This window comes from Gopherus flavomarginatus, chromosome 8, assembly GCF_025201925.1.
Source record: "Gopherus flavomarginatus isolate rGopFla2 chromosome 8, rGopFla2.mat.asm, whole genome shotgun sequence".
Classification (NCBI taxonomy): Eukaryota; Metazoa; Chordata; order Testudines; family Testudinidae; genus Gopherus; species Gopherus flavomarginatus.
This window is the reverse complement of record NC_066624.1, coordinates 81804050-81829332: the sequence shown is the minus strand read 5'-3', so window position 1 is coordinate 81829332 and position 25283 is coordinate 81804050. Positions and strand designations below refer to the sequence as shown.

Below are 25283 nucleotides of genomic sequence, written 5' to 3'. Positions count from 1 at the left end.
TTGAAAATTTTCATAGGTGACTTGGAGTAGTAGTCACCTGTATGTGAGAGCTCATTATTTATTTCAGGTAATGTTCAGTATGGCATAGGTTATTCCATGAGAGGGAGAGTACATTTATATATAGCCTCTTCATGATCCTGCTTGTGCCACCAGTGCAATCTACATGATGAAAGCTTCTCCAAGCAATACCTGGCAGAGGAGCACTTGCACGCCCTCTCCTATCCCTTAGCATTCAAATGTTCTGAGGGCAAGGGAACATGGTACCTGCAATACCAGATGGAAATTAAACTTGCTGGATCTGATGGAACCTGGAGCTTTTTTCTCTGGTGCTTTGATAGTTTTTTTTAATTTATATTTTTTTAGTATAGTTTTTCTTCTATTATAATTTTACAGATAAGTGGTGCTGTTTAGAGTGAGGAGTTGTGGTTATTTTTAATATAGGGTAAGGCTTGATCCCTGCAGGATGACTTATCTAAAAAAAAGAAAGTGGATTTTAAGATATGCTTTCCTGTCTGGCAGTTTTCAAAATTTGGACAATGATGTGAAGTAATTAGCATATCTTGGCAAAAGCTATCTGCTCTAGGTTTATATCTAGTGCATGCAAGGAGAGACAGAACAGACTTCAGGCACTCTTATTTCAGGAAGCTCTATTAGATAATCCTCTCAGATTTCAGAAGGTGGAGCATGAAGAAAAAGTAGTTGTATCTGCTCCATTTTAAGCATCTGACCAGATTAAGGTGCCTCATACGACTAGAATTGGCACCAGAATTACTTCTGTGTGCTCTGGTGGTCAGAGTATTAGATCTGCTCGAGGCTCCTAAGGTATCAGTTGTGGTTCTGAGAAAGAAGGCTGCTGCTAAGACAGCCACTGTTAGGGCCAAATCTCATACAGGTGATTCATTGGATCCATGAGACTTGGATCAGTTCTCCTTCTCTGTTCCCAGACAAAAGTCAAGATTGGTTGCACAAGGCAAACTTTGCCTAACAACTGCAGTTACAAATACTAGGATTTTCTTGGAGACAAAGATGTCTAAAGGCATAAGACTGGCACAGATAGTAGTATTGGCTTTAGCACCAATATCAGAACCGAGAAAGACTTATTAATGTCCACTACAGGGAAAAGAGTCTCCTCATTTGGATCCAGAGGCTCTCTTATGAGGGGAGTGGGGAAGAGAGAGAGAGGGGTTCTGATAGTTATTTCTTGAGCCTCTGTTCCTGAGAAGAGGGGCAGATCAGAGGACATTGTGTCTCTCCCTCCCCACCCCCCCCGCCAGAGTTGTTGTTCCTTTCCAAGATTCCAAAGGGATCACTGGGCAAATCTTTTCCTCCCTTAGGACCTACATGTTCTTGGATTCTGATGTTGTCTCAAAAAAAATGTTATAGCTCTGCGATCAGATCTGCAATCAGAAAAGGATCAGAACAACCTAAAGAGCCACTTAGGTTTCAACCACTTAGGTCAGGATTTATTCCATCTCATGGACCTTTTGGACCTCCTCATCCTATGGGCATATTTCCAGACTAGGGTACTGACAAGAATGATATCATTTGGCTCCATAGCCATATTGGCCCCCGTATAAGAAATGTATGGGATCTCCCCAGTATGGCTGATATAGAAATGTGCCTGCTTCCAAAGATCAGATCAGGACCTCTTCGATTCAGTAGCTGCAGGTAAATCTGCTACTCCTACTGTAATATCTGATACTTTGTCAAAGGAAGGTGAGGAAGTAGTTGAGCACATGGAACAGCAGCAGTCAGAGAATGAGATTCAGACAGATTCTTCCCAGAATGAAAATGTGGGCATAATTTCATCTTCAGAATATACTCTGCAGTTCCATAACCTTGATCGTATTCTTTTATTGTTAGTTATCTTCGGTGACAGTGGAGGAAGCATCACATCCTGTTTCTGATATTTTGGGAGCTCCCTCAGAAAATAGAGTATTTTTGCCTAGTTGGATGGTCTTTTACAAAGTACAAAAAGCTTGTTTGGGCCACTCCAGCTTCCTGTTAACCTATATCTGAAAAAGCTGATGAACTGTACCAGTTACCACATAGGGGGTTATTTTCTTACTCATCCCAGTTCAGATTCTTTAGTGGTAGCAGCTGTGAGCAACAGGTACGGTGGAAGCCAAGCACATTTTACACCCTGTGACGGGGAGGGAAAGAAATTGGGTACCCTAGGGAGGAAGATGTTTTGTTTGGCTGGTATTAGGATCAGTAATATCAGGCTGCTGTGTCCTGTTACGAATTTCATTTATGGGATAAGAGGACCACTTACAGAATGCTCTTAGAGCTTCTTTTGATGCTTTGGATGCTAGTGCTAGAGCTTTATCATGTACTGCCACATTGAGAAGATATGCTTGTTAAAAGTTGAGGACCTTCTGCTTTGAGGGTGACTGGCTTCTCAATAATAAAACTGATCTTTTGGAGACTAAAAAAAAAAAAGAGGCAATTCTGTATTCCTCCATCGTCTCTGTATTTTATTTGTCACATACGCATCAACAGCCTGCTTCCTCTCAGACCCAGCAGAAGAAAGTCATTTCAATCTCAGATAAAGTAAAGTACTCTCCAGCTTCTATATCTTCGTTGAATTGGAGAGCTCAGATTTGACATGAGACTCAAGTGTGGCCAATCAGTGGGCATTAGTTTTTCCTACTCTTTTCTTTGGAGACAGTCTGACTCATTTTGCAAGCCACTGGAATCTGATAACATTCAACAAATTGGTATTCTCCAAATGATTCAATGAGTGGGAATATTCAGAGGTCACTCGAAGAAGAAGAAAAAAGATTGGTTACTTATAATGAGTTCTTTGTGATTATTATTATTTTGTTTAATAAATTCACACTCCCTGCCCTCCTTCCTTTCTTTGAGTCTTTACAGATAGTTTATCTGAGACAACAGCGAAAGGAACGGAGGTGGTAGAGGGCACTGTGTGCCCCTTTTTATAGCCTCGCTCTCAGAACGTTTGCAGATAGGGACAGGAGGAGTGGAAGAGGGCATGTAAGCACTTCAACAGGCAATGCTTGAAGAAGGTTCCACAGTCTAGACTGCATTGGCAGACATGTTCCCATGAGTGTGACTATTCCAGTTATAAGTAAGTATTCTTCATTTCTTAAAGACCTGAAAGAGATGAGAGAGAACTGGCTTTGTACTTTTTCTTGCTGGGACTTAAAGGCCTGAAAAAAAATGCCGCTTGCATGTTTTGCCTTTAAAATGTGAACTCTGGAATCTCAAGTCTTTTCTCTGCTGTTTTTGCTGGAAGTCCTTGGGTGGCCTACAGAACATTTATCACTTATGGAGAGAATTCATTCAGTTCCAGTTTAGGGTTAGTGTGCACCAATTATAACCAATTCAGGAGTTTTAGTTTCAGCACTTACTAATAGGATAGCCTGCTCCCTTAGCAGTTAGTATAGTTAGGCCCTTATGATATACTTGGTACCTCTTTACCATTAATAACTATCCTAAACTGTGTTACATTCCCCGTGGCCTTGCAAAATGTGACACTTAGTCTGTCTCTGAAAATTATAACCACCGAAGATACTCATTTACAATCTATGGGGTAATACATTAGTGATGTACTTCAGGAATCCATTTTAATTATATATAGTGTTAAAATCTGTCTTTTTAACAGGATGTACATTTTGAAGATGAAAAAGGATAACTTATGGTTTTACAGAATATAAAGAAATACTGTCTGACATGATGGCAAAAAATGTAAGTATTATAAGCCAAAAGGTCTACCAGTTACTCTGGCCTTGTGAATTTGGCCAGGGATTAATTGTGATATTAGTGTAAATTATAGTACATGGGCATGGTGTGTATGAGAACCCCCTATTGGGACAGTATAAACACTTCCCCAGTATTTTAAAAATATTTATCATCTTTCACAGCCCATAGGAGAATTAGCTTGATTAGTTAACAGAAATGTTGAGAAAAACCTGTTAACAGGTAGCGCAAAAGCTAAGTCTAAGAAATAAGTATTGTGTTTATTTCTGAAAAATGATGAGTTTCATGGTCATCTTTTCAGGATTGAGTTATAGAAGCTATGTCCAACTCCTATGAAAGTTCTGTCTTCTGTACACAAGTTCTGTCCAACTGATTGACAGTTTAAATGTTTTAGTTGAACATAACTGTCATGGGAGTTTGAGGTTATAGAGCTCAAATCTTGCTGTTTTTCTTCCTTCATCTAACCTTTCCTTTTAGTTCCTACAGCTGAAAAACTTCTCCAGGCTTTGTGTCTCATCTTGATTACTGCAGCCTCTTTCCTGTGATATTCCTAAGGCTAACACCCACATCTTCCTCATTTGGTTCATACAAAATGCAGTTGCCAAGCTTCTTTGCCCAGAGCTTTCACCAGGTCGTTCTTGTTTTGCATATCCCCACTGGCACTTTGATTTTCCATTGCGTCAAATTCAAGTTTGTTGTCCTCCCCTTTAAGGTCCTTCATATAACTAACCTCCCCCCGCCCCATTTAATTTCATTTTGTGTTGGGCTTCCTGCCCATTTCTTCCCCTCTGTCAGTGATGCCAGCCTTGAACACCCTTGTCTGCTTCCTTATTCATGAAACACCCTTTCTGAACTGATTTGTAAGACTACTGCTACCTCTTTCTTCAAATCCCTCTTGAGGTATGTGCCATAACAACTCCCCGTCCACAAGACAAAATCAGACAAATAACTGATTCCTGTTTAATTTTAAGGGGGGGAATATTTTCTAGTGAGTTAGAACCATTAAATTATTCCTATGTAAGTGAGCTTTGATTGCCAGTTAAGTCCAGCTACTTCATCATGGTTGCAATTGCTACTCTACACACTCCACAACCATTAGCCTGTGGTAAACCTACCAATGTTTCCACCCTGGAACAGATGTATGGAGTGCCTAGAGACTAGCATTTATGATCCTGTTAGTCATCTCAACTTAATTGGTAATCAGTGAACTCAGGCTCAAATGGAATCACAAACTTCATTCTAGACACAGCCCAAGTTATAGTTACAGTCTTGTTTTAAGTTAGTTTGTAAGCTCTTTGGGACAAAGACAATCTCTCTGTTTGTGCAGCACAGTGGGAATTAATCCTGAATGGGGCATCTGGGCATTACCACAATATGAATAAGAAAGGTACGAATAATTTGTTCTTTTTAAGTCACATCTAACTGGCAGATCCCCAACCATGTACTGTTGTATGAAATTGTTACAGTTACATAAAGAGACCATGTTGGAGGAGTAAAAATCCTAGGAAACACTTTCTGGAAGGTGCTAGTACCTAGTTAATTTTTTTAATCCTGAGCATATAGCTCTTCTGAGACTTGAAGATGAACTTAGAAATAAGACTACTTTGCACAAATGTGTATACTTCTATCACTCAAATTAATTTTTTTTGCTATTTGAAATGGAGCAGATACTTCTGCCATAGACTTTATACATCAGACTTCAGCTCACAGGAAATGATTGAGTGAGCTATAACACTGGTCTACAGTTTTTGAGAAGTCATCTGCTTCTGAGATAAAATGTGATATTTATTATGTATTTTGATGTGCTGAATTCAAATATGACAATTAAAACATCTACTGTTTCTAAGATATTTAAGTTTTTATATTTTATGTCTATGTATATTGTGTAGATAGTAGAGTTTTAATCATAAATTGTAAACCTAGGTCTTTTCATGCATTTATGGTTGCTTTACATGATAATATTTCATCTGTCCTGTTTATGTAACGCTTTAAAAATCAGCAAAAGGGTTATATCAATAAAAATTTATTATGAAACAAAAGGCAAAAAACTATTCTGTACATAGTTTAGTCCTATTCAGTGTCTACTCGGCTCTTCTTGGCTTGTCTCTTGTATTCATTAAATGGAGCATCTCTTGTCACTGTCCAGCAATAGTCTGCAAGCATTGATGGGCTCCATTTGCCCTGATAGCCTGCCAGGAGATTCCACTGCTGTAGTCTGGAGCCCAACAGCTCTGCCTTACTCTTGGGTAGTTCCAAATCCCTGACAAGCTCATTCAGTTCACCTTGTGTTATGAGGTGTGGTTCAGAGGAGGAGGATGGGAGAAAATGTGGGTCCTGTGACATTGATGGTTCAGGACCAGAAGTTTCATCCTCTTCCTCTTCCTCGTCTGACTCAAGTGAGAGTGATTCTGGTGCATCAGGAACCGGCAGTCCTTCTCCGTGGGGTACTGGGCGTATAGCTGATGGAATATTTTTATAATGCACAGTCCACTTTTTCTTCTTTGACACACCTTTGCCAACTGGAGGCACCATGCAGAAGGAACAATTGCTGGTATGATCTGTTGGCTCTCTCCAAATCATTGGCACTGCAAAAGGCCTAGATTTCCTTTTCCTGTTCAACCACTGGCGAAGGTTTGTTGCACAAGTGTTGCAGCATATGTGTGGGGCCCACCTCTTGTCCTGATCTCCAATTTTGCAGCCAAAAGAAAGGGGATAGGCTTTCTTAACCAAAGTGGTTATACTGCGCTTTTGTAATGCAAAAGTCACTTCACCACAAACATAGCAGACGTTACCTGCACTCTTCACACAAGTAGGAGGCATCTCTGCTCACTTTGGCTAAACAGAAATGTGTCCCTTTGCAAAATCAAACACTGACAAATAAGAGAGCACCACACTGTATGATTTCTAGAGCTGACATAGGGCAATTTGTTCAGCAGAGTGATGTAAGCTTCGTTATGATTGCATCATCCATGACTTCTAGGAATAACATGATGCAATTAATATCATGTATGACGCAATACCAGCTTCAGATTGCATCGTTCATTGTTTTGCCTAAAAAGCAAGTACCGTCCAAACCCAATCATAGATTTATTCATAGATCCAGTCCAAGATGTATTTTAGTCATTTCTGGTTTAAATTGAGATCCCTTCCCTTTATAACTCACTTATCCTCCGCCATTCCCAAGTCAAGGGTCGTATATACTGACCCAATAGCATATCTTGAAAACTAGAGCCAATCAACAATTTTAAGCATTATTTTCGTTCTCAGTGACCCAGAATTAGTAAAGTTGGACTACATTTATTTCAGAAGCATTTTGGCTGTAGAGCAGTGTAATGGTAGTAGTGACTAAGGAATCCCAATCCTTTGCACAGTATTGTAGGAAACTACCTCTGGTAGCTGTTCTATTAATTTTAATGCTTTTGTACTAATACAAAATGAACATCAAAGTCATTGTGTTTATTTTAATGTATAATCTTTACATGAGCCACTTATTATAACTTGTTGCTTCTGGAATTACTCTAGAATCTTTGCCTCAACAAAGAGGCGCATAGTAGGAATTTCTAAGCAAAGTGTACTTAAGTGAATAAATACTAAACAAATCTTTACATACAAGCAAAGCTCCAATCACTGCAGCTAAAAATAATTGTCATTATATAAATATCTGGTCTACTTTTAAAAGTTTTGTCAGCATAAATGTGTCGGATAGGAGTGTGTTCTTTTAAAAAAATAAATGAGTACTTTTTTTTTTTAAATCACATCCTTAACAGACATACTGTGCTGACAAAAGCCCTAATGCAAGATGTAGTTATATTGCCCAAAAAGTGCTTTTGCATCATAGTTTATTTAGTTGGGGAAGCTGGTAGGAAGTTATACCAGTGAAAGAACTCTCTTACTGGTATAAACTACATCTCCATTGGAGGGTTTGCTGGTGTAGCTATACCAAGATCAGTATACAAGCAAACCATTTCTGTTGTAGACAAGGTCTAAGATACACTTCAAAGTGTATCATTAATTCTGGTAATAGAATCAGTTTCAAATTAGTCACTCTGGTAAAATTCCATTGTCAAGTACTGTGAAGGTGCAAGAAATTGCCTTTCAGACTACAGAAGTGTCAACTGAATACAGTTAATGCTTCATGAGGTGTTGAACCCCCTGTCTGAAAGGTATAAATTAACTGTCTACACAGCCTATGGCATTTCTTTAGCTCGTCAGGTGCATTCTAAACCTCTTTTTACCTGGGATTTGTAGAATTACTCAAGCTAGTTAAATTTTAGTTAAAAAAAAAATACTGTAACCTAGAAAGGGGAAAATGAGGTGTTTTTGTTGCTTGATGATGTATAAAACATTTTTTCAGTAAATGTATTTGCCCTCTAAACATTTCTAGTTCTAGTTCTCAATTGCCAGGTACAAAAATCATAGGTGACTATTCACTTTCACAATATGCATTGTTTCATTTTATTCATAAGGTGCAACATTAAATGTTCAGCATTTATTGTGGAAATTATTAACAAGCAACTTATCATGTCACAGATTAAATTAATCCTATATCTTCACAAGTAGAAGAAATTGAGTGACTTAAAGCACTTCAGACCTGTAAATTCTTGCCGGCTGCATATCACATCAGTTCTGCGGCATCAGGAAGTGCTGGGCAGGAGAGGGGAAGGAGTGAGAGTGCATCATGCTCTGGGGAGGGGAAAGGGTGGGGGCAGAAAGAAGCACGGCAGGAGTAGGATCTTGGGGGAAGGGTTGGAGTGGGGGCGGGGCCTGGGCGGAGCCGAGAAGCACCCCCCACAGCAGATAGGTGCCGAGTTTCTAATGTCTCGTGCCCCGCACTCCCCTAGGTACGGCTCTGGCACTAAAACCCTTGCAAGTGTCAATATATATGCAACTTCATAGCCTTTCCTAGAGCTAGGTGAGCAATGAAAACTATTCTTGCTCCTTTGGCAGTGATCAATTACAGTGTACTTCTGTTGGTTTTCAGAAGTTTCACCTGTTCCAATCTTGATGCACTTGCCATGGTCCTGGTGTCTTCATATTCCTCTCTTCATGAAACTTCACAAATTGAGTGTATTTCAGTCTTCAGGCTCTTGTGCTTTTGAGTTTAACCAAGGTATTATAATTGTAAGCACTTTTGGGTTGGACTTTGTCCATTACGTACTTACAAAGTGCTCCGTTCATGTTAGGAATATTTATTTATAGAATTCTTAATGGAATTTAGTTGAGTTCAAAGTTAACTAAATGCTAAAACATTCAAAAGTGTGTTTTGGTGGTGGTGGTTTTTTTTTTTTTAAAGTCTCTTCAAACCTGTCCTGTGTCTTTGTTCTCATGGTTCACCAAGTCCAAGACAAGCCTGAAGTAGTGTCAGCAGGCAAAGTTCTGTCACTCTGAAATGGCTTCTGATTTATTTCATACTTTCCAAACAAATGCTTCTCCTGAAGTAAGTGGGAGAAATTGCCAAAATTTTTTTTTTTCCTGTCAAGAAAGTTAGATGAGGTCCAAAATAGAACTTAGACTGGAGATAGGTTTTTGTTTGTTTGTTCTCCCCCCAACCATAATTCCATTTATGGGATGAACATTTTAAGAAGCCCTAAATTACATTTTTAAATGAACGTCATTGTCAGGTTCAGCCCGTGCAAATGATCTGCTTGGAAGTGCAAGCAAATTTGAAGCCATTCAGATGGTGTTGATTCAGTGTAGGTCACCTTTTATTTCCCACCTGGTCTGGTAGCTTCAGTGTTGTAAGTATTAACTCTTCATAACAGAGCCACAGTTTAGTGAGGTACAGAAGTATAGTTTGTTCTATCAACTAGATGAACTGTTTTGGCAATAAGGCTGTTCCGGTTTGGCTTGTATCAAATCCCAAACGGTGGTGGAAGAATAATTTAAAAAATCTTACATATTCTTAAAAACCTGTCACTTTGTTGTTTGTGATTTTACTACTTTTATAAGTGAGAACATATAATATTTCTGTGTAAGTGTAATTAATTCATTTGAGAAATAGGTGGGATATTTTTGTGTTAGGTTTCAACCTACTTCTCTCTCTCTCACACCCACCCACCCAGTGGAGGAGGTATCGAGGAAGAAGCATGAACTCAATTACATCTTTGTATAACTTGTATTTTGGATATCTGTAACACCCTTTCTCCAAAACTTTCAAAGCACTTTCAAGCTCCTGAATAAGCCTTACAACATCTCAGTGAAGTAATTCTTATCTTTTCTATATCATCATCGTTATGTTCCCATTACTCCTCTGGGCATTCAGGGCAGTGAGAAAGTTCCTCCACTTCTGTCTGTTGTCAGAAACAAACTGTCTGTTGTCTTTCAATAGTTCCACAGCTGTTCCCCAGGTTCTTCAGCTTGGCTTCCACAGCTCTTTGCTGTGTTGTTTTCAGGCGGCCTCATTTTCGCTTGCCGTCAGGTCTTCCTCTTATTGCTGCTCTGGTGATGGAATCAGTTTCCATCCGAAGCACATGGCCAATCCATCTCCAGTGCCTCCTGGCAATGATGGTGCTCGTATCCTCTTGGCTGCACTGTGTCAGTAGATCTTGGTTTGAGATTGTTCTGGGCCAAAAGATGAGGATTTTTCTGAGACAGGTTGTATGGAATTAAGATAGTTTTGACAAGTCATGCTTTCTCATTCCCCAGCATTCTGCACTATAAAGTAATGTTGAAAGTACTCAGCTCTGATTAATCTTGAGTCTGGTTTTGATGTTTTATTTTGATGCTTTTGAGACTGTATTTAAGCTCCTGACGGTGTTTAATGATTTTTTTCCGGATGTCCTGGCTTGTTCCACCATCCTGGTTGATGGTGCTGCCCAAGTATGTGACTGTTGCTACACTGGTGAGAGCATAATCTTCTATTCATACTGGTGGTGGTGAGGCAGTACTGAAGGTCAAGATATCTGTCGTCTTGTGGTTGATTTTCGATCCAGTTTGTTGGCTGACTGCATTGAGTCAAGTTGTTTTTTTTGTATATGCATGGAAGAGCGAGATCCTCTGCAAAGTCCAGGGCTTCAAGGAATGAGAAGGGTGTCCATTTAAGGGTGTCTATCTGCGGCCCAATAACCTCCCCACTGTGGCCCGCAGAGGAGAGACACATGCAGACATGTTGCTGGCAATGTCTGCTGCAAGTGCCGCCCCACGCAGCTCCCATTGGCTGGGGGAGAGGGACAGAGATACCATCACTAGCTGCTGGGCAGAGTCAGCCATGGAGTCAGCATCATTAGTTGCAGGGCAGGATCAGCCATGGAGGCAGCGTCACTTTTTTCCAAAATGAATATAAACAAGTCAAAATACTGAACACAACTATCTGATGCACGCCTTGCTGCAATTCTGCAGGTTTCAGCTGCTCAGTCACTGAGACCAAACATCAACAAACTGACAACTGAAGCGTTGTCAGGTGTCTGGCAAACACTAAAACTCTCTCTGGCAGGCAAAGAATTGTATACAGTTGTATGACAGTTTTATTATTTCTAAGAAATTCGAAATAAAAAATACAATATAAATGTTTTCTTTTCTGAACACCATCTTCAGTGACGTTATAGGCCTGCTGGGAGGGTTTGAGGACCGGCACTGGCCTTAAGGTACCTTGAGTTTGAGATCTCTGATTTAATGCCTCTTGGCGTGTCTTTTGTTGTATGCTGCATTATCCAGTCAATGGCAGTGTTGAAGAGGATTACAGACCTGACACATAAGAACGGCCATACCGGGTCAGACCAAAGGTCCATCTAGCCCAGTATTTGTCTACTGATAGTGGCCAATGCCAGGTGCCCCAGAGGGAGTGAAGCTAACAGGCAATGATCAAGTGATCTCTCTCCTGCCATCCAGCTCCATCCTCTGACGAACAGAGGCTAGGGACACCATTCTTTACCCATCCTGGCTAATAGCCATTTATGGACTTCACCAGGATGAATTTATCCAGTTCTCTTTTAAACACTGTTATAGTCCTAGCCTTCACAACCTCCTCAGGTAAGGAGTTCCACAAGTTGACTGTGCGCTGTGTGAAGAAGAACATCCTTTTATTTGTTTTAAACCTGCTACCTATTAATTTCATTTGGTCGCCCCTAGTTCTTGTATTATGGGAATAAGTAAATAACTTTTCCTTATCCACTTTCTCTACATCACTCATGATTTTATACACCTCTATCATATCCCCCCTTAGTCTCCTCTTTTCCAAGCTGAAGAGGCCTAGCCTCTTTAATCTCTCCTCATATGGGACCCTCTGCAAACCCCTAATCATTTTAGTTGCCCTTTTCTGAACCTTTTCTAGTGCTAGAATATCTTTTTTGAGGTGAGGAGACCACATCTGTACACAGTATTCGAGATGTGGGCGTACCATGGATTTATATAAGGGCAATAATATATTCTCAGTCTTATTCTCTATCCCCTTTTTAATGATTCCTAACATCTTGTTTGCTTTTTTGACCGCCTCTGCACACTGCGTGGACATCTTCAGAGAACTATCCACGATGACGCCAAGATCTTTTTCCTGACTCGTTGTAGCTAAATTAGCCCCCATCATATTGTATGTATAGTTGGGATTATCTTTCCCAATGTGCATTATTTTACATTTATCCACATTTAAATTTAATTTGCCATGTTGTTGCCCAATCACTTAATTTTGTGAGATCTTTTTGAAGTTCTTCACAATGTGCTTTGGTCTTAACTATCTTGAGTCATTTAGTATCATCTGCAAACTTTGCCACCTCACTGTTTACCCCTTCCTCCAGATGATTTATGAATAAATTGAGTAGGATTGGTCCTAGGACTGACCCTTGGGGAACACCACTAGTTACCCCTCTCCATTCTGAGAATTTGCCATTAATTCCTACCCTTTGACCCTGTCTTTTAGCCAGTTCTCAATCCATGAAAAGACCTTCCCTTTTATCCCATGACAGCTTAATTTACGTAAGAGCCTTTGGTGAGGGACCTTGTCAGAGGGTTTCTGGAAATCTAATTCTATGTCCATTGGATCCCCCTTGTCCACATGTTTGTTGACCCCTTCAAAGAACTCTGATAGATTAGTAAGACACGATTTCCCTTTTTACAGAAACCATGTTGACTATTGCTCAACAGTTTGATTTTCTATGTGTCTGACAATTTTATTCTTGACTATTGTTTCGACTAATTTGCCCGGTACCGACGTTAGACTTACCGGTCTGTAATTGCCGGGATCACCTCTAGAGCCCTTTTTAAATATTGACGTTACATTAGCTAAACTTCCAGTCATTGGGTACTGAAGCCGATTTAAAGGACAGGTTACAAACCTTAGTTAATAGTTCTGCAACTTCACATTTAAGTTCTTTCAGAACTCTTGGGTGAATGCCATCGAGTCCCGATGACTTGTTAATGTTGAGTTTATCAATTAATTCCAAAACCTCCTCTAGTGACACTTCAGTCTGTGACAGTTCCTCAGATTTGTTACCTACAAAAGCCAGTTCATGTTTGGGAATCTCCCTAACATCCTCAGCCGTGAAAACTGAAGCAAAGAATCTGTTTAGTTTCTCTGCAGTGACTTTATCGTCTTTAAGCGTTCCTTTTGTATTTCGATCATCAAGGGGCCCCACTGGTTGTTTAGCAGGTTTCCTGTTTCTGATGTGCTTAAAAAAGATATTATTACCACCTTTGGAGTTTTTGGCTAGCCGTTCTTCAAACTCCTCCTTAGCTTTTCTTATTACACTCTTGCACTTAATTTGGCAGTGTTTGTGCTCCTTTCTATTTGCCTCACTAGGATTTGACTTCAACTTTTTAAAGGAAATCTCTTTATCTCTCACTGCTGCTTTTACATGGTTGTTAAGCCACGGTGGCTCTTTTTTAGTTCTCTTACTGTGTTTCTTAATTTGGGGTATACATTGAAGTTGCGCCTCTATTATGGTGTCTTTAAAAAGCACCCATGCAGCTTGCAGGGTTTTCACTTTAGTCACTGTACCTTTTAACTTTTGTTTAACTAACCGTCTCATTTTTGTATAGTTCCCCCTGTTGAAATTAAATGCCACAGTGTTGGGCTGTTGAGATGTTCTTCCCACCACAGGGATGTTAAATGTTGTTATATTATGGTCATTATTTGCAAGTGGTCCTGCTATAGTTACCTCTTGGACCAGCTCCTGCGCTCCACTCAGGATTAAATCTAGAGTTGCCTCTCCCCTTGTGGGTTCCCGTACCAGCTGCTCCATGAAGCAGTCATTTAAAGTATCGAGAAATTTTATCTCTGCATTTTGTCCTGCAGTGAAATGTTCCCAGTCAATATGAGGATAATTGAAATCCCCCACTATTTTGGGTTCTTAATTTTGATAGCCTCTCTAATTTTCCCTTAGCATTTCATCATCACTATTACTGTCCTGGTCAGGTGGTCGATAATAGATCCCTAATGTGTTATTTTTATTAGAGCATGACATTTCTATCCATAGAGATTCTATGGAACGTGGATTCTGTTAAGATTTTTACTTCATTTGAATCTACATTTTCTTTCACGTATAGTGGCACTCCTCCCCCTGCATAACCTGTTCTGTCCTTCCGATATATTTTGTACCCTGGAATGATAGTGTCCCATTGATTGCTTTCAGTCCACCAGGTTTCTGTGATGCCTATTATATCAATATTCTCCTTTATCACAAGGCACTCTAGTTCACCCATCTTATTTAGACTTATAGCATTTGTGTACAAGCACTTTAAAAACTTGTCCCTGTTTATTTGTTTGCCATTTTCTGATGTGCCAGATTCTTTTTTATGTGACTGTTTATCATCTGATCTGGCCCTTACATTATCCTCTTCCGTCCTCTGCTCCTGACTATAACCTGGAGATCAGACTCTCCCCTAAAAGAAATCTGTGTCTGATCCACATGCTCCTCTGCAGCAGTCGGCTTTCCCCCATCTCCTAGTTTAAAAACTGCTCTCCAACCTTTTTAATGTTTAGTGCCAGCAGTCTGGTTCCACTTTGGTTTAGGTGGAGCCCATCTCTCCTGTATAGGCTCCCCCCATCCCAAAAGTTTCCCCAGTTCCTAATGAACGTAAACCTCTCCTCTCTACACCATCGTCTCATCCACGCATTCAGACTCTGAAGCTCTGCCTGCCTACCTGGCCCTGCGCGTGGAACTGAGAGCATTTCTAAGAATGCCAGCATAGAGGTCCTGGATTTCAGTCTCTTCCCTAGCAGCCTAAATTTGGCTTCCAGGACATCTCTCCTACCCTTCCCTATGTCATTGGTATCTACATGTACCACGACCACCGGCTCCTCCTCAGCACTACACATAAGTCTGTCTAGATGCCTCGAGAGATCCGCAACCTTCGCACCAGGCAGGCAAGTCACCATACGGTTCTCCCGGTCATCACAAACCGAGCTATCTACATTTCTAATGATCAAATCTCCCATTACTAAGACCTGCCTTTTCCTAGAAACTGGAGTTCCCTCCCCTGGGGAGGTAACCTCAGTTCGAGAGGCAACCTCAGCACTATCTGGAAGGAGGGTCCCAACTATGGGAAGGTTTCCCTCTGCTTCCCTCGGCCTTTCCTCCTCCTCAACAGCGCAGGGGCTGAGGGCTGTCTGACTGGAGGTGGGACACTTCTAGAGTGTCCTGGAAAGCCTCATCAACATACCTCTCTGCCTCTCTTAGCTCTTCCAGTTCTGCCACCCTGGCCTCCAAAGCCCGTACATGATCTCTGAGGGCCAGGAGCTCCTTGCACCGACTGCACACACGTCACCTGTTCACAGGGCAGGTAATCATACATGCTACACTCAGTGCAATAAACTGGATAGCTCCCACTGTGCTGCTGGGCTTCTGCCTGCATTGTCTCCTAATTACTGAAAGGTGGTTTAAAGAAAAAGGTTTTGAATGTAGTTTGGTTTAAAGGGACTAAAGGGGCACTGATAGGAGCGACAAAGGACTCCTGCTCCCTTCCCGCTCCCCTGCCACAGCCCTTGCGAAACTCCCTGTTAGCAGCTCCTGGTTGCTTGTACGCAGCTTTATAAAGCCCTGGCCTGAGTGAATGCCCCGCCCACTGATTAAGGCTCAGCCAATTACCAGAGGCTTCTAGCTTTCAAACCTTCCTTTGAAGCTCACAACCTCCAACTGCCAGCCCCAGCACATGGTCCTTCAAACAACCAAACAAACAGACTGACAAACACAAGCTCAGCACACAGCAAGTAACCCCGAAACACAAATAAACACACACTATAGACAGTCACTTACCCCACGGATGCTGTATCTGCTCCTCCTTCACCTGGAGAAGTCCCTTGTGAAACTCCCTGTTAGCAGCCCCTGGTCGCAAAGCTGACCTGCCCCTGGTTCTTTTACATCCCTGATGTACTCCCATTTTGACTTCAAAACTGAGCTCACTGTGATCAACACTGCATGTAAAGTTGAAATAAAAGCTTTTGATGATTATGGAGAGGGATTCCATATGCCTGCAGAATGTACCATAGGCTGGTTCTGTGAATGTTGTCAAAAGCCTTCTCAAAGTCTATGAAGTTTGTATAGAGTTTCTGTTGCCATTCTAAGCATTGTTCTGTTATGTTCTGTAGAGTGAAGATCTGGTCTGTGCATCCATGCCCTTTCTGAAACCAGCTTGCTCTTTTATGAAAACACTATGAACTGCCTCTGATATACGCTGGACTATGATCTTAGAATATTTTACTTGGCACAGATAAAAGTGTTATTGCACAGCAGTTATTGCAATCTCTGAGAGTTCCTTCCTTTGATATCTTCACTAAAACCCCGTTGGTCAACTCATCTGGCACTTTTTCCCTTTTCCACACTGATCTAAATAGAGGGGCCAGGATAGATACTGTTAACTCAGGATTTACCTTGATTTCTGCATTCAAGTTATCCTTGCCAGAAGCTTTCCCATTTTTTTTAAGGATCTGGTGGCTTGAATGATCTCTTCCTTAGTTGAGGTGTCTGTGTTGATATCAAGATATTCTTCTGCCTCCTGGATGTTTGCATCCTCTATAGTTGGCTCCCTGTTCAGCAATTCTTTGAAATGCTCTATCTAGTGCATTTCTTGTTCTTTTTCTGTTAGTAGGTGGCCTTGTTTGTCCCTGATGAGTGTTTGTTGGTGTCTGCTGTTTACCACTGATAAGCCGCATCATTTTGTAGATGGTTCCTTGTTCACCACAAGCAGCTGCATCCTCTGCTTGTGTTGCCAGATTATCACTGTCGTTTGTCTTCTCACAAGGCGTTTGACCTCCTGCTGTGCCTTGCTATGCTTCTCACAATATTTGTCCTTTAGCTTCTGGGATTTTGTGTCTAAAACTTTTTTTTCTTCAGGGCTCATCTGGTTTCTATGGCATTCCATGTGCTGGGTGTAATCCACTCCTTCCTCCTTTTCTGCCTATAGCCTAGACAGGCTTCACTGCTCTGTTTATAAATTGCTGTTATTTTTGTCCCACTTCTTGTTGATCTCCTCATCTGCATTCCCCTCTTCTTCATCCAGGTCTGCAAGTGCATGAAATCTGTTCTTTTAAATGCAGAACAAAGGCTTTTTATATTTCAGGGGCCTTTAGCTTGTCAGTGTCCCTAGTTTGGTGGACCCACACTTCTCAGTTTTAGCTTGATGGAGGCTGTCACAGGGTGGTGGTCTCTGCCAACATCTGCATAGCTTCTCACTTCACATCTGTAAGTGAGCGTTGCCATTTGCCGTTGATCATCGTATGGTCAATCCTGGTTCTTATCTCTGCCATTTGGAGAACACCATGTCAGCTTGTCACCGGGTCATTCATTTTACGGAAATCAACAAGCCTCTCTCTGCTTTCATTCATGGTGCCACACCCATGTCTTCCCATTGCTCTGTCATTATTTGTGTTGTCCTTACCGACCTTGGCATTCACCTTTCCCATGATGATAGTTAGGTCGTGGTGTGGTACTCACTAACTCTACCTGTAATGCAAGGATGAATTTATCCTTCATTTCTTCATCACTGTCATTTGTCGGAGCACGGCACTGAATCAGGGTGATGTTGTTGTGTTCCCTTTCAGTCTGGCTCTCATAAGTTTGCTGCTGATGGACTTCCATTCAATCAGGGAATAGTGTTTGCTGTTTTCTGGATGAGATGACAGAAAAGTTTCTCCGAGGCTGCTGTTAATCTTCCTGATCCTGTCCATCTGCTTACACTGACACCTAGGGTGTGTAAGCTGTAGCGTCTCATCTCTGCTGTGACCTGGGCTAGCTTCCCTGTTTCGTTGTTTTCTATATGTTCCAAAAACCAAGTTTGTTTTTGTCTTGGTGTTGAGCACTTCAGTCTTCATGCCAGTGGCTTCCTTTCGGCTTTCCCCGCTTGCAGTCATACGGGCCATTGACTCCTGAAGGCCATCACACACAGTAATGAAAAATTTCTCCATTGTTGTTTCTGTAATTTTATATATATATATATATATAATTTATTTATTTATTACGGGGCAGCGTTGTTATCCCTGTGCCTAACACCCCAACCTGCAGTACCATGGTGTCTGTTTTGTCTGGCCTCTCTCCCACAGACCAATCTGGCATGGTTGAACCTTCCAGCATCAAAAAAACTTCCACTGACACAGACTCTGGGGATTGTTGGGGCATGCAAGCTGTCCCACCTCGACAAGACACAGACAGCAGAGGACAGCCTTTTCTATATAGGATCTTACAAATATCTGAGCGCCTTCCAGTAGTGCATTAAGTTATGAGACTAATATTTGTCATGTGGTTTATTCTTGCATGTTTTTTCCAAGTTGAAAAAGTGAATACAGTGGCCTGTTGTGGTAGGTTTTTTAAAATATATTGCTATGTATTAATTTTAGAGAGAGCAAAGTCAAAGAAATGTGCCTTGCACTTGGAGCAATCAGAAATATCCCAATTTGGCACATGGCAAAATAATTTGGTGTGGTGATGTCTTACCAAAGGTCACAAGTGATAAAGAAATACAATCAGAGAGTTCTAACAGGCAGTCATTTTCCTGTATACCAAAAGATTATATTGAAGTAAGTTTTTAATGCCTTTGTATGAAGTATCATGCAGTACTTGAAACCCCCAACAAACTTGAATGAATCATTGGTCATATTGTCCCATTCTTTTTGAAGCAGGATTCCCCATTGCTTTCTATGAGAAGTCTTCATTAAAAATGAATGAGATTATGCTGCCTTCTTATGTCTCGCTTCCATAAGTCTGTGCTGTCTAATTTCACACACATTTAAGATTCTAATTTCAACGTATTTCTGAATTATTTTTTTTAAATAATCTAAAGTTTTATAACTTAAGTGGAAAATATAAAGTATAAAACTTTCCAGAATATTTTAAATAGGTTAATACACTTTGTTTCCCTCTAGTTATGTATCAAGTTCAAACTTAATACCAGTTAATCTTTTTGTGTGGAAAGAACAGAGAAAGGAAGAAGAAAGGAAAAGAGGTAGAATGCAGGGAGGGGAAAGATCATTATAAGAAAATTGAAAGTGACTTAGAGCATGGCGTATAAAGAATATTAAAACATGTCTTTAACGCAGATATTCTTTACTTATCTGCGAAGTTGGGTCATCCTAAGAACTGTTATAAAATATAACTACTTTCCTTGGCAGCCAAAATAACAGAAAGGAAGCTGCTCATATCCTTGCATCAAATGCCTTGCAAAAGAGGCTGTTTGCATGCACTTGTATTCTACGGCAGTGTTTCTCAACATTTTTGATGCCAGGGCCCAGCTTACTGCCTTGCTAAACTGTCAGGGGGATCTCAGGAACTGGTGCCAGTCCATGGACCTGTCATTGAGAAGTGCTGTTCAACAGAATACATCTGCTGTGTCAATCAGGATATTATAAAAAGCAACAGAAGGGAAACAGCACTAGCAGATAAATACTAAAATTGTGCTTTAGGAATATTAACGGTGACTTCCACAGGAGGAAAAAGTTGATCATGTGCCTTTTTTTCATTTTTGATGCTTTATAAAGTATAAAGATGACCAGATTTTTTTTAAGAGTACATTCAGAAAGTGGCTAGTCTGAAAGATTGACTAGAAAGATAGTGAAATGAAGATCTCACAAGAGCCAAGTTGAACTATTAACAGGAAAATAGAATGTCAGACCATGTAAAACTTTTTTTTTTATTAAATGCATTTTTAGCTTCAATGACTATGCAACATTTTGAATTAAGGAAGCTTTTGTTAAAGATTCAGCAAACTCACCTCCTAAAAAAGAGGAAATCCCAATAAAAACAAAACAAAAACAACTTTGTAGGTTTAACTCTTTTGGTTATTGGCATCCTCAAAGGGAAAGAATATTCCTTGCCAAGTTCACATATAACTCTTCTGCCAAGTATCAATGGCATTAACTGAGGCTAGGTTTAATAATATGTCTAGAGGATTCTTTCAAAATAAACAAAAGGTATGGCTTGTATCCCTATCTTAACCATTATCAACTCCCAGGTTTTGGAAATTTAAAAGTCTCTCTAAATACGCTGGTTATTTTTTTCCAGTTATTTCTTCCCCACTTGCAACCACATGGGAGTCAAATGTAGTATGGAAGAGATTAGCTTTTAATTGGGGAATATAATATCAAAATGATCATAACTATGAAATAAGAGGAAGGCTTATCATGCCCCAGCAATTTGCTGTTTTTCACCATTGCTGGGCTGCTTTGGTTTGTTCTGTCCGCTCTTGTCACATGGAGTTTATGAAAGGCATAACTTTAAACTGAGGATGGGGGCATCCCAATGCTGAGTTTGACACAAGGAGAAACAGAAAATCCCATTTCATGATAGGGAGAGTGAAATAGAGGCGTTCTCTCAGAAAGCACTTACAGTAGGAAGAGAAGTGAGGCGCTCAGCTGCATAAGACTTCACGCTATCTTTGGAAAAATGGCACATGAGCAACATATGGGCCAGTCCATATGACTGCCCTTTCCTCTAGAAACAGCATTCAATTATACCTACAGTGTCTTCCAGGAGAAGTGCAGATACATACGAAATATAGTGCTAGTGGGTCTGATCCTTGGCTGGCTTTTGTATTGCCTTGCTGGTTGCCAGTGAAAAGACTTAATATGTTAGGGCTGTGCTTTGTTTTTTTGTGTTTTTGGGGTTTTTTTTGCCCTCTCCCTACTCTCCACCCAGAGGGGGAGGAAATGTCCCTCTCCCTTTTAATAATCAGGCCTCACTCGGACCACTCAGTTGCCTTCTCTTCCTCTTTGGCATGCTGCAGGGTTGGCAGGACTGTTCAGTGATTCTCAAATTTTTGTATTGGTGACCTCTTTCACACAGCAAGCCTCTGAGTGGATCCCCCCTTATAAATTAAAAACACTTTAAAAATATATATTTAACACTATTATAAATGCTGGAGATGAAGCAGGGTTTGGGGATAACTTCCCAACCCCGTGAGGCAGAGGTCGGCAACGTTTCGGAAGTGATGTGCCTAGTCTTCATTTATTCACTCTAATTTAAGGTTTTGCGTGCCAGTAATAAATTTTAACATTTTCAGAAGGTCTCTTTCTGTAAGTGTATAATATATAACTAAACTGTTGTTGTATGTAAAGTAAATAAGGTTTTTAAAATGTTTAAGAAGCTTCATTTAAAATTACATTAAAATGCAGAGACCCCTGGACTGATGGTCAGGACCCAGGCAGTGTGAGTGCCACTGAAAATCAACTTGCATGCTGTCTTCGGCACGTGTGCCATAGGTTGCCTACCCCTGCCCTGAGGGGTGTCAACCTGCAAATTGAGACTCTCTGGTTCTAGCTGCTGTCTCAGTAGGAGGAAGGGGGCAGGTGGGTTTTGTTATGAGATTGCCTTCCCTGCCAACTGTTTGTGCATTTGACGGGGGGAAAGGGGTGCTAATGTCAGGGTGTCCCCCTCCCCCCTGCTCCTGCACCCTGCTTACCCCTTCTCCATATAGAGCAGGGAGGTGACATGGACAGAGAGAGCTTGGGAAGCAGCTACTGTCTCAACTTCCTGATCCACTTAAAAGGACAGTGCACTTAAGAGTAGGTCAGCTTACTTAAAGGAGCAGTGTGCATCTCACACACACACACACACACACACACACACACACACACGGTATGGGTCTTTCTCTGTCTGCTGTGCTCTCTCCCCTCCCTCATGTTCATGCTGCCTTGTGTGAGAGGCTACATTAACAACAACGTGTTAACCCTTGAGGACTCAGCCGAGTGCTAGTTCATCATTTAGCAGCAAGGCATTCCCTGGGAAATACCCCACACTCTTCCGCCCTCTAACTTCACCACCTCAGCCAAGCTTCACAATCATCATAGCTGTGAACAGTATTAAATTGTTTGTTTAAAACTTGTGTATATCTAGATAATATATAGTTTTTTGTCTGGTGAAATAAATTTCCCTGGAACCTAACCCCCCCATTTACATTAATTCATATGGGGAAATTGGATTCGCTTAACATCATTTCGCTTACAGTCGCATTTTTCAGGATCATAACTACATTAAGCTAGGATTACTGTAATATAAAGTGCTTATCAAAGTAATTCCTAAGCACTGGCGTTCACAAAATTTACCCTTTCAGGTTACTGTTGGTTGCATAGTAGAAAATCATTACAAAGCTGATCATATTTTAAGACTTCTAAAATGTTTTGTTCAGATTGGTGTAACTTCCACATATGGAGACCTGAAAGGATTTATAGATCAGAACCGGAGTCCATCAAAAGGTAAGAGGAGCTGAATTTGTCTGTTCAAAAAAGAAACTCATTGTAAGGCTGCCTTCTCTCCAGACTTTAGCAATTTATAATCTTCCCCTAAATTGTTGGTACACGCAGTATATGTGGTTGATTTAACTTTTTTGGACCCAACTTAAAATATTAAAGCTTGAAGTATTAGATACCTCTATATCTGTGAATGCTATATTGTAGATCCACAACAGTGACTGGTGTTAAGGCTTTAACATGACAAGCCCAATCACTTATAATAAAAGTATCAGAATATTAAATTATTCACTCTTTTACGGGTGCGTGGAATATGTGAATATGCCATCTTCTTACCTCTAACCTCAGTCTCCATGTTGCAGGGACTCTTCTGACTAAGGGAAAGATGGACTAAGCTTCTCCCAGGGTTAATCTATGCCACCAAGGGAGGTTGAGTTTGTGGTAAAGTACTAGGCTGGGATTCAGAAGATCTGGATTCAGTTCCCAGGGTTTATTTAGGTTTCTAGGTGGCACTGTAATACAAATAGTAATTGTGACAAATGTAGAGCTGCTCTGTAATTTATAAATATTATAATGACATGGTTACTGTGTATTACTGTATAAATATATTGGTTTAGTTCAATAGTGGGTTGTAAGCAAGAAGAAAAGAATAGCTTAAGATAAGACTCTCCTTGGCAAACATTTGAGGCTTGTTATGGGCCATTGGCTCTGAAGACTCTGGCTCGATCTCCTGCTATGCCCTACTGAATTGATTCTGACAAACAGGGCAAAAGTGTGAGAACTGACAAGAACCAAAGGAACTCTGGTTGGATTATAAGGGTTTTTATTTCAAGAGAGGAGGCAGTTGCTGGGTAGCTTTTCTAGAAAACCAAATTTAAACTCAGACCCCACTGCTGGGGTATCTGCAGAAGGTAGGCTTACCTAGCTTGTCATGGGATGGTAATCTTCAGTCAGTGATCCCCAAACTTTTTGGCTCCCCCCGCCACCTGTTGAGGCCCCACACCAGGGACTGGGGCCATGGCCCCGCTGGGGACTGATGCACATGTCATTGGCATTAATATTGGTGGGGAGATTTGTGTTTGCAAAAAGTTTTTGCATTGTCAGCTGTCAAAAACTTTCCTCTTTATTAGGATTCTCTTTGAGGCCTTGAGATTGATTTGGATTGTTGTTTTGGAGTTTCACTTTGTTTTAAAACTTAAAGGATATTTTGCTCAAAGGTTAACAAAGTGGGTTTTTAATCACAATCTTTTTTGTATTTCAAAATTCAGGAAAACCTTTTTCTGATCTTCGTTATTGGGGAAATAATAAGGAAGTGATGAAAGAAACCTATTTATATTGTTCCTTTCATCCCAAATGTTTTTTTTTCTCTCTCAATCTGCATTCCACTTAAGCAGCTAGTACACACACTCTCTTTGGAAGCTAGTGAAAATACAGAGGAAGAATATCTGGATCCACATGCCAATGCCAAGAAGAATGAGTATATCATAGCAAAAATATTTTCTGGTCTTTTAGATTAGTAACTTTTCTCCTCTTTATTTCCCCCCATGTCTTTATTGTGTTTTTGAATATCTGTTTCACTAAAAGAACACCTAACACATTATAAAATTCAATGGTTTAGAAAAAAATTAATCTAACAAGGTAGCTTTCTCTTGGTAGACTGATCTCAAAAACAGAACTCAGACATAAACCTCATCCCAGTACATTTACAAAACAAATTTATTGATTAGATATAGAAATGAGATGTATTTTTGTAGGCCAAAAAGTTGATATTTTTAAGTGTAAGAACAAGAGGATAGCACAGGGAGTTTGTAGGAGGATGAAAGGATAAAATCAGCATGGTTAGGAAAGGCCGCATCACTAGTGCCATCACTTGTAAGAACATAACATAAGAACGGCCATGCTGGGTCAGACCAAAGGTCCATCAAGCCCAGTATCCTGTCCTCTGACAGTGGCCAATGACAGGTGCACCAAAGGGAATGAACAGACAGGTTATCATCAAGTGATCCATGCCCTGTCACCCAATCCCAGGTTCTGGCAAACAGAGGCTAGTGACACCATTCCTGCTCATCCTGGCTAATAGCCATTGTTGGACCTTCTTCCATGAATCTATCCAGGTCCCTTTTTGAGCCCCGTTATAGTATTGGCCTTCACAAAACCCTCTGGCAAGGAGTTCCAGAGGTTGACAGTGCATTGCATGAAAAAATATTTTCTTATGTGTGTTTTAAACCTGCTATCTATTAATTTCATTTGGTGGCCTCTTGTTCTTGTATTATGAGAAGGAGTAAATAACACTTTATTTACTTTCTCTATACTACTCATGATTTTATACACCTCTATCATATCCCCTCCCTTAGTCGCCTCTTTTCCAAGTTGAAAAGTCCCAGTCTTATTAATCTTTCCTCATACGGAAGCCGTTCTATACCCCTAATCATTTTTGTTGCCCTTTTCTGAACCTTTTCCAATCCCAGTATATCTTTTTTGAGATGGGGCAATCACATCTGCATGCAGTATTCAAGGTATGGGCGTACCATAGATTTATATAGAGGCAATATGATATTTTCTGTCTTATTATCTATCTTTCTTAATGATTCCCAACATTCTGTTCACTTTTTTGACTGCCGCTGCACATTGAGTGGATGATTTCAGAGAACTGTCCACAATGACTCCAAGATCTCTTTCTTGAGTGGTAACAGCTAATTTAGACCCCATCATCGTATATGTATAGTTAGGATTATGTTTTCCAATATGCATTACTTTGCATTTGTCAACATTAAATTTCATTTGCCAAGTTGTTGTCCAATCACCCAGTTTTGTGAGATCGTTTTGTAGCTCTTCGCGGTCTGCCTGGGATGTAACTATCTTGAGTAGTTTTGTATCATCTGCAAATTTTGCCACCTCACTGTTTACCCCTTTTTCCAGATCATTTATGAATATGTTAAATAGGACTGGACCCAGT

General features: G+C 40.5%; 1 protein-coding gene across 5 annotated transcripts in view; it reads left to right on the top strand.

Annotated features, from left to right (window-relative positions):
* The window catches only part of TFDP2 (transcription factor Dp-2), a 181320-nt gene that overhangs the window by 30297 nt on the left and 125740 nt on the right, over window positions 1-25283 (top strand). For all 5 annotated transcript variants that reach the window (XM_050966010.1, XM_050966009.1, XM_050966007.1 and 2 more), the window contains exons 2-3: window positions 3629-3711; window positions 22267-22333. In XM_050966010.1, the coding sequence (XP_050821967.1) occupies window positions 3697-3711; window positions 22267-22333 (82 nt within the window). In that variant the 5' untranslated portion in view covers window positions 3629-3696. The remainder of the gene's footprint in view (window positions 1-3628; window positions 3712-22266; window positions 22334-25283) is intronic.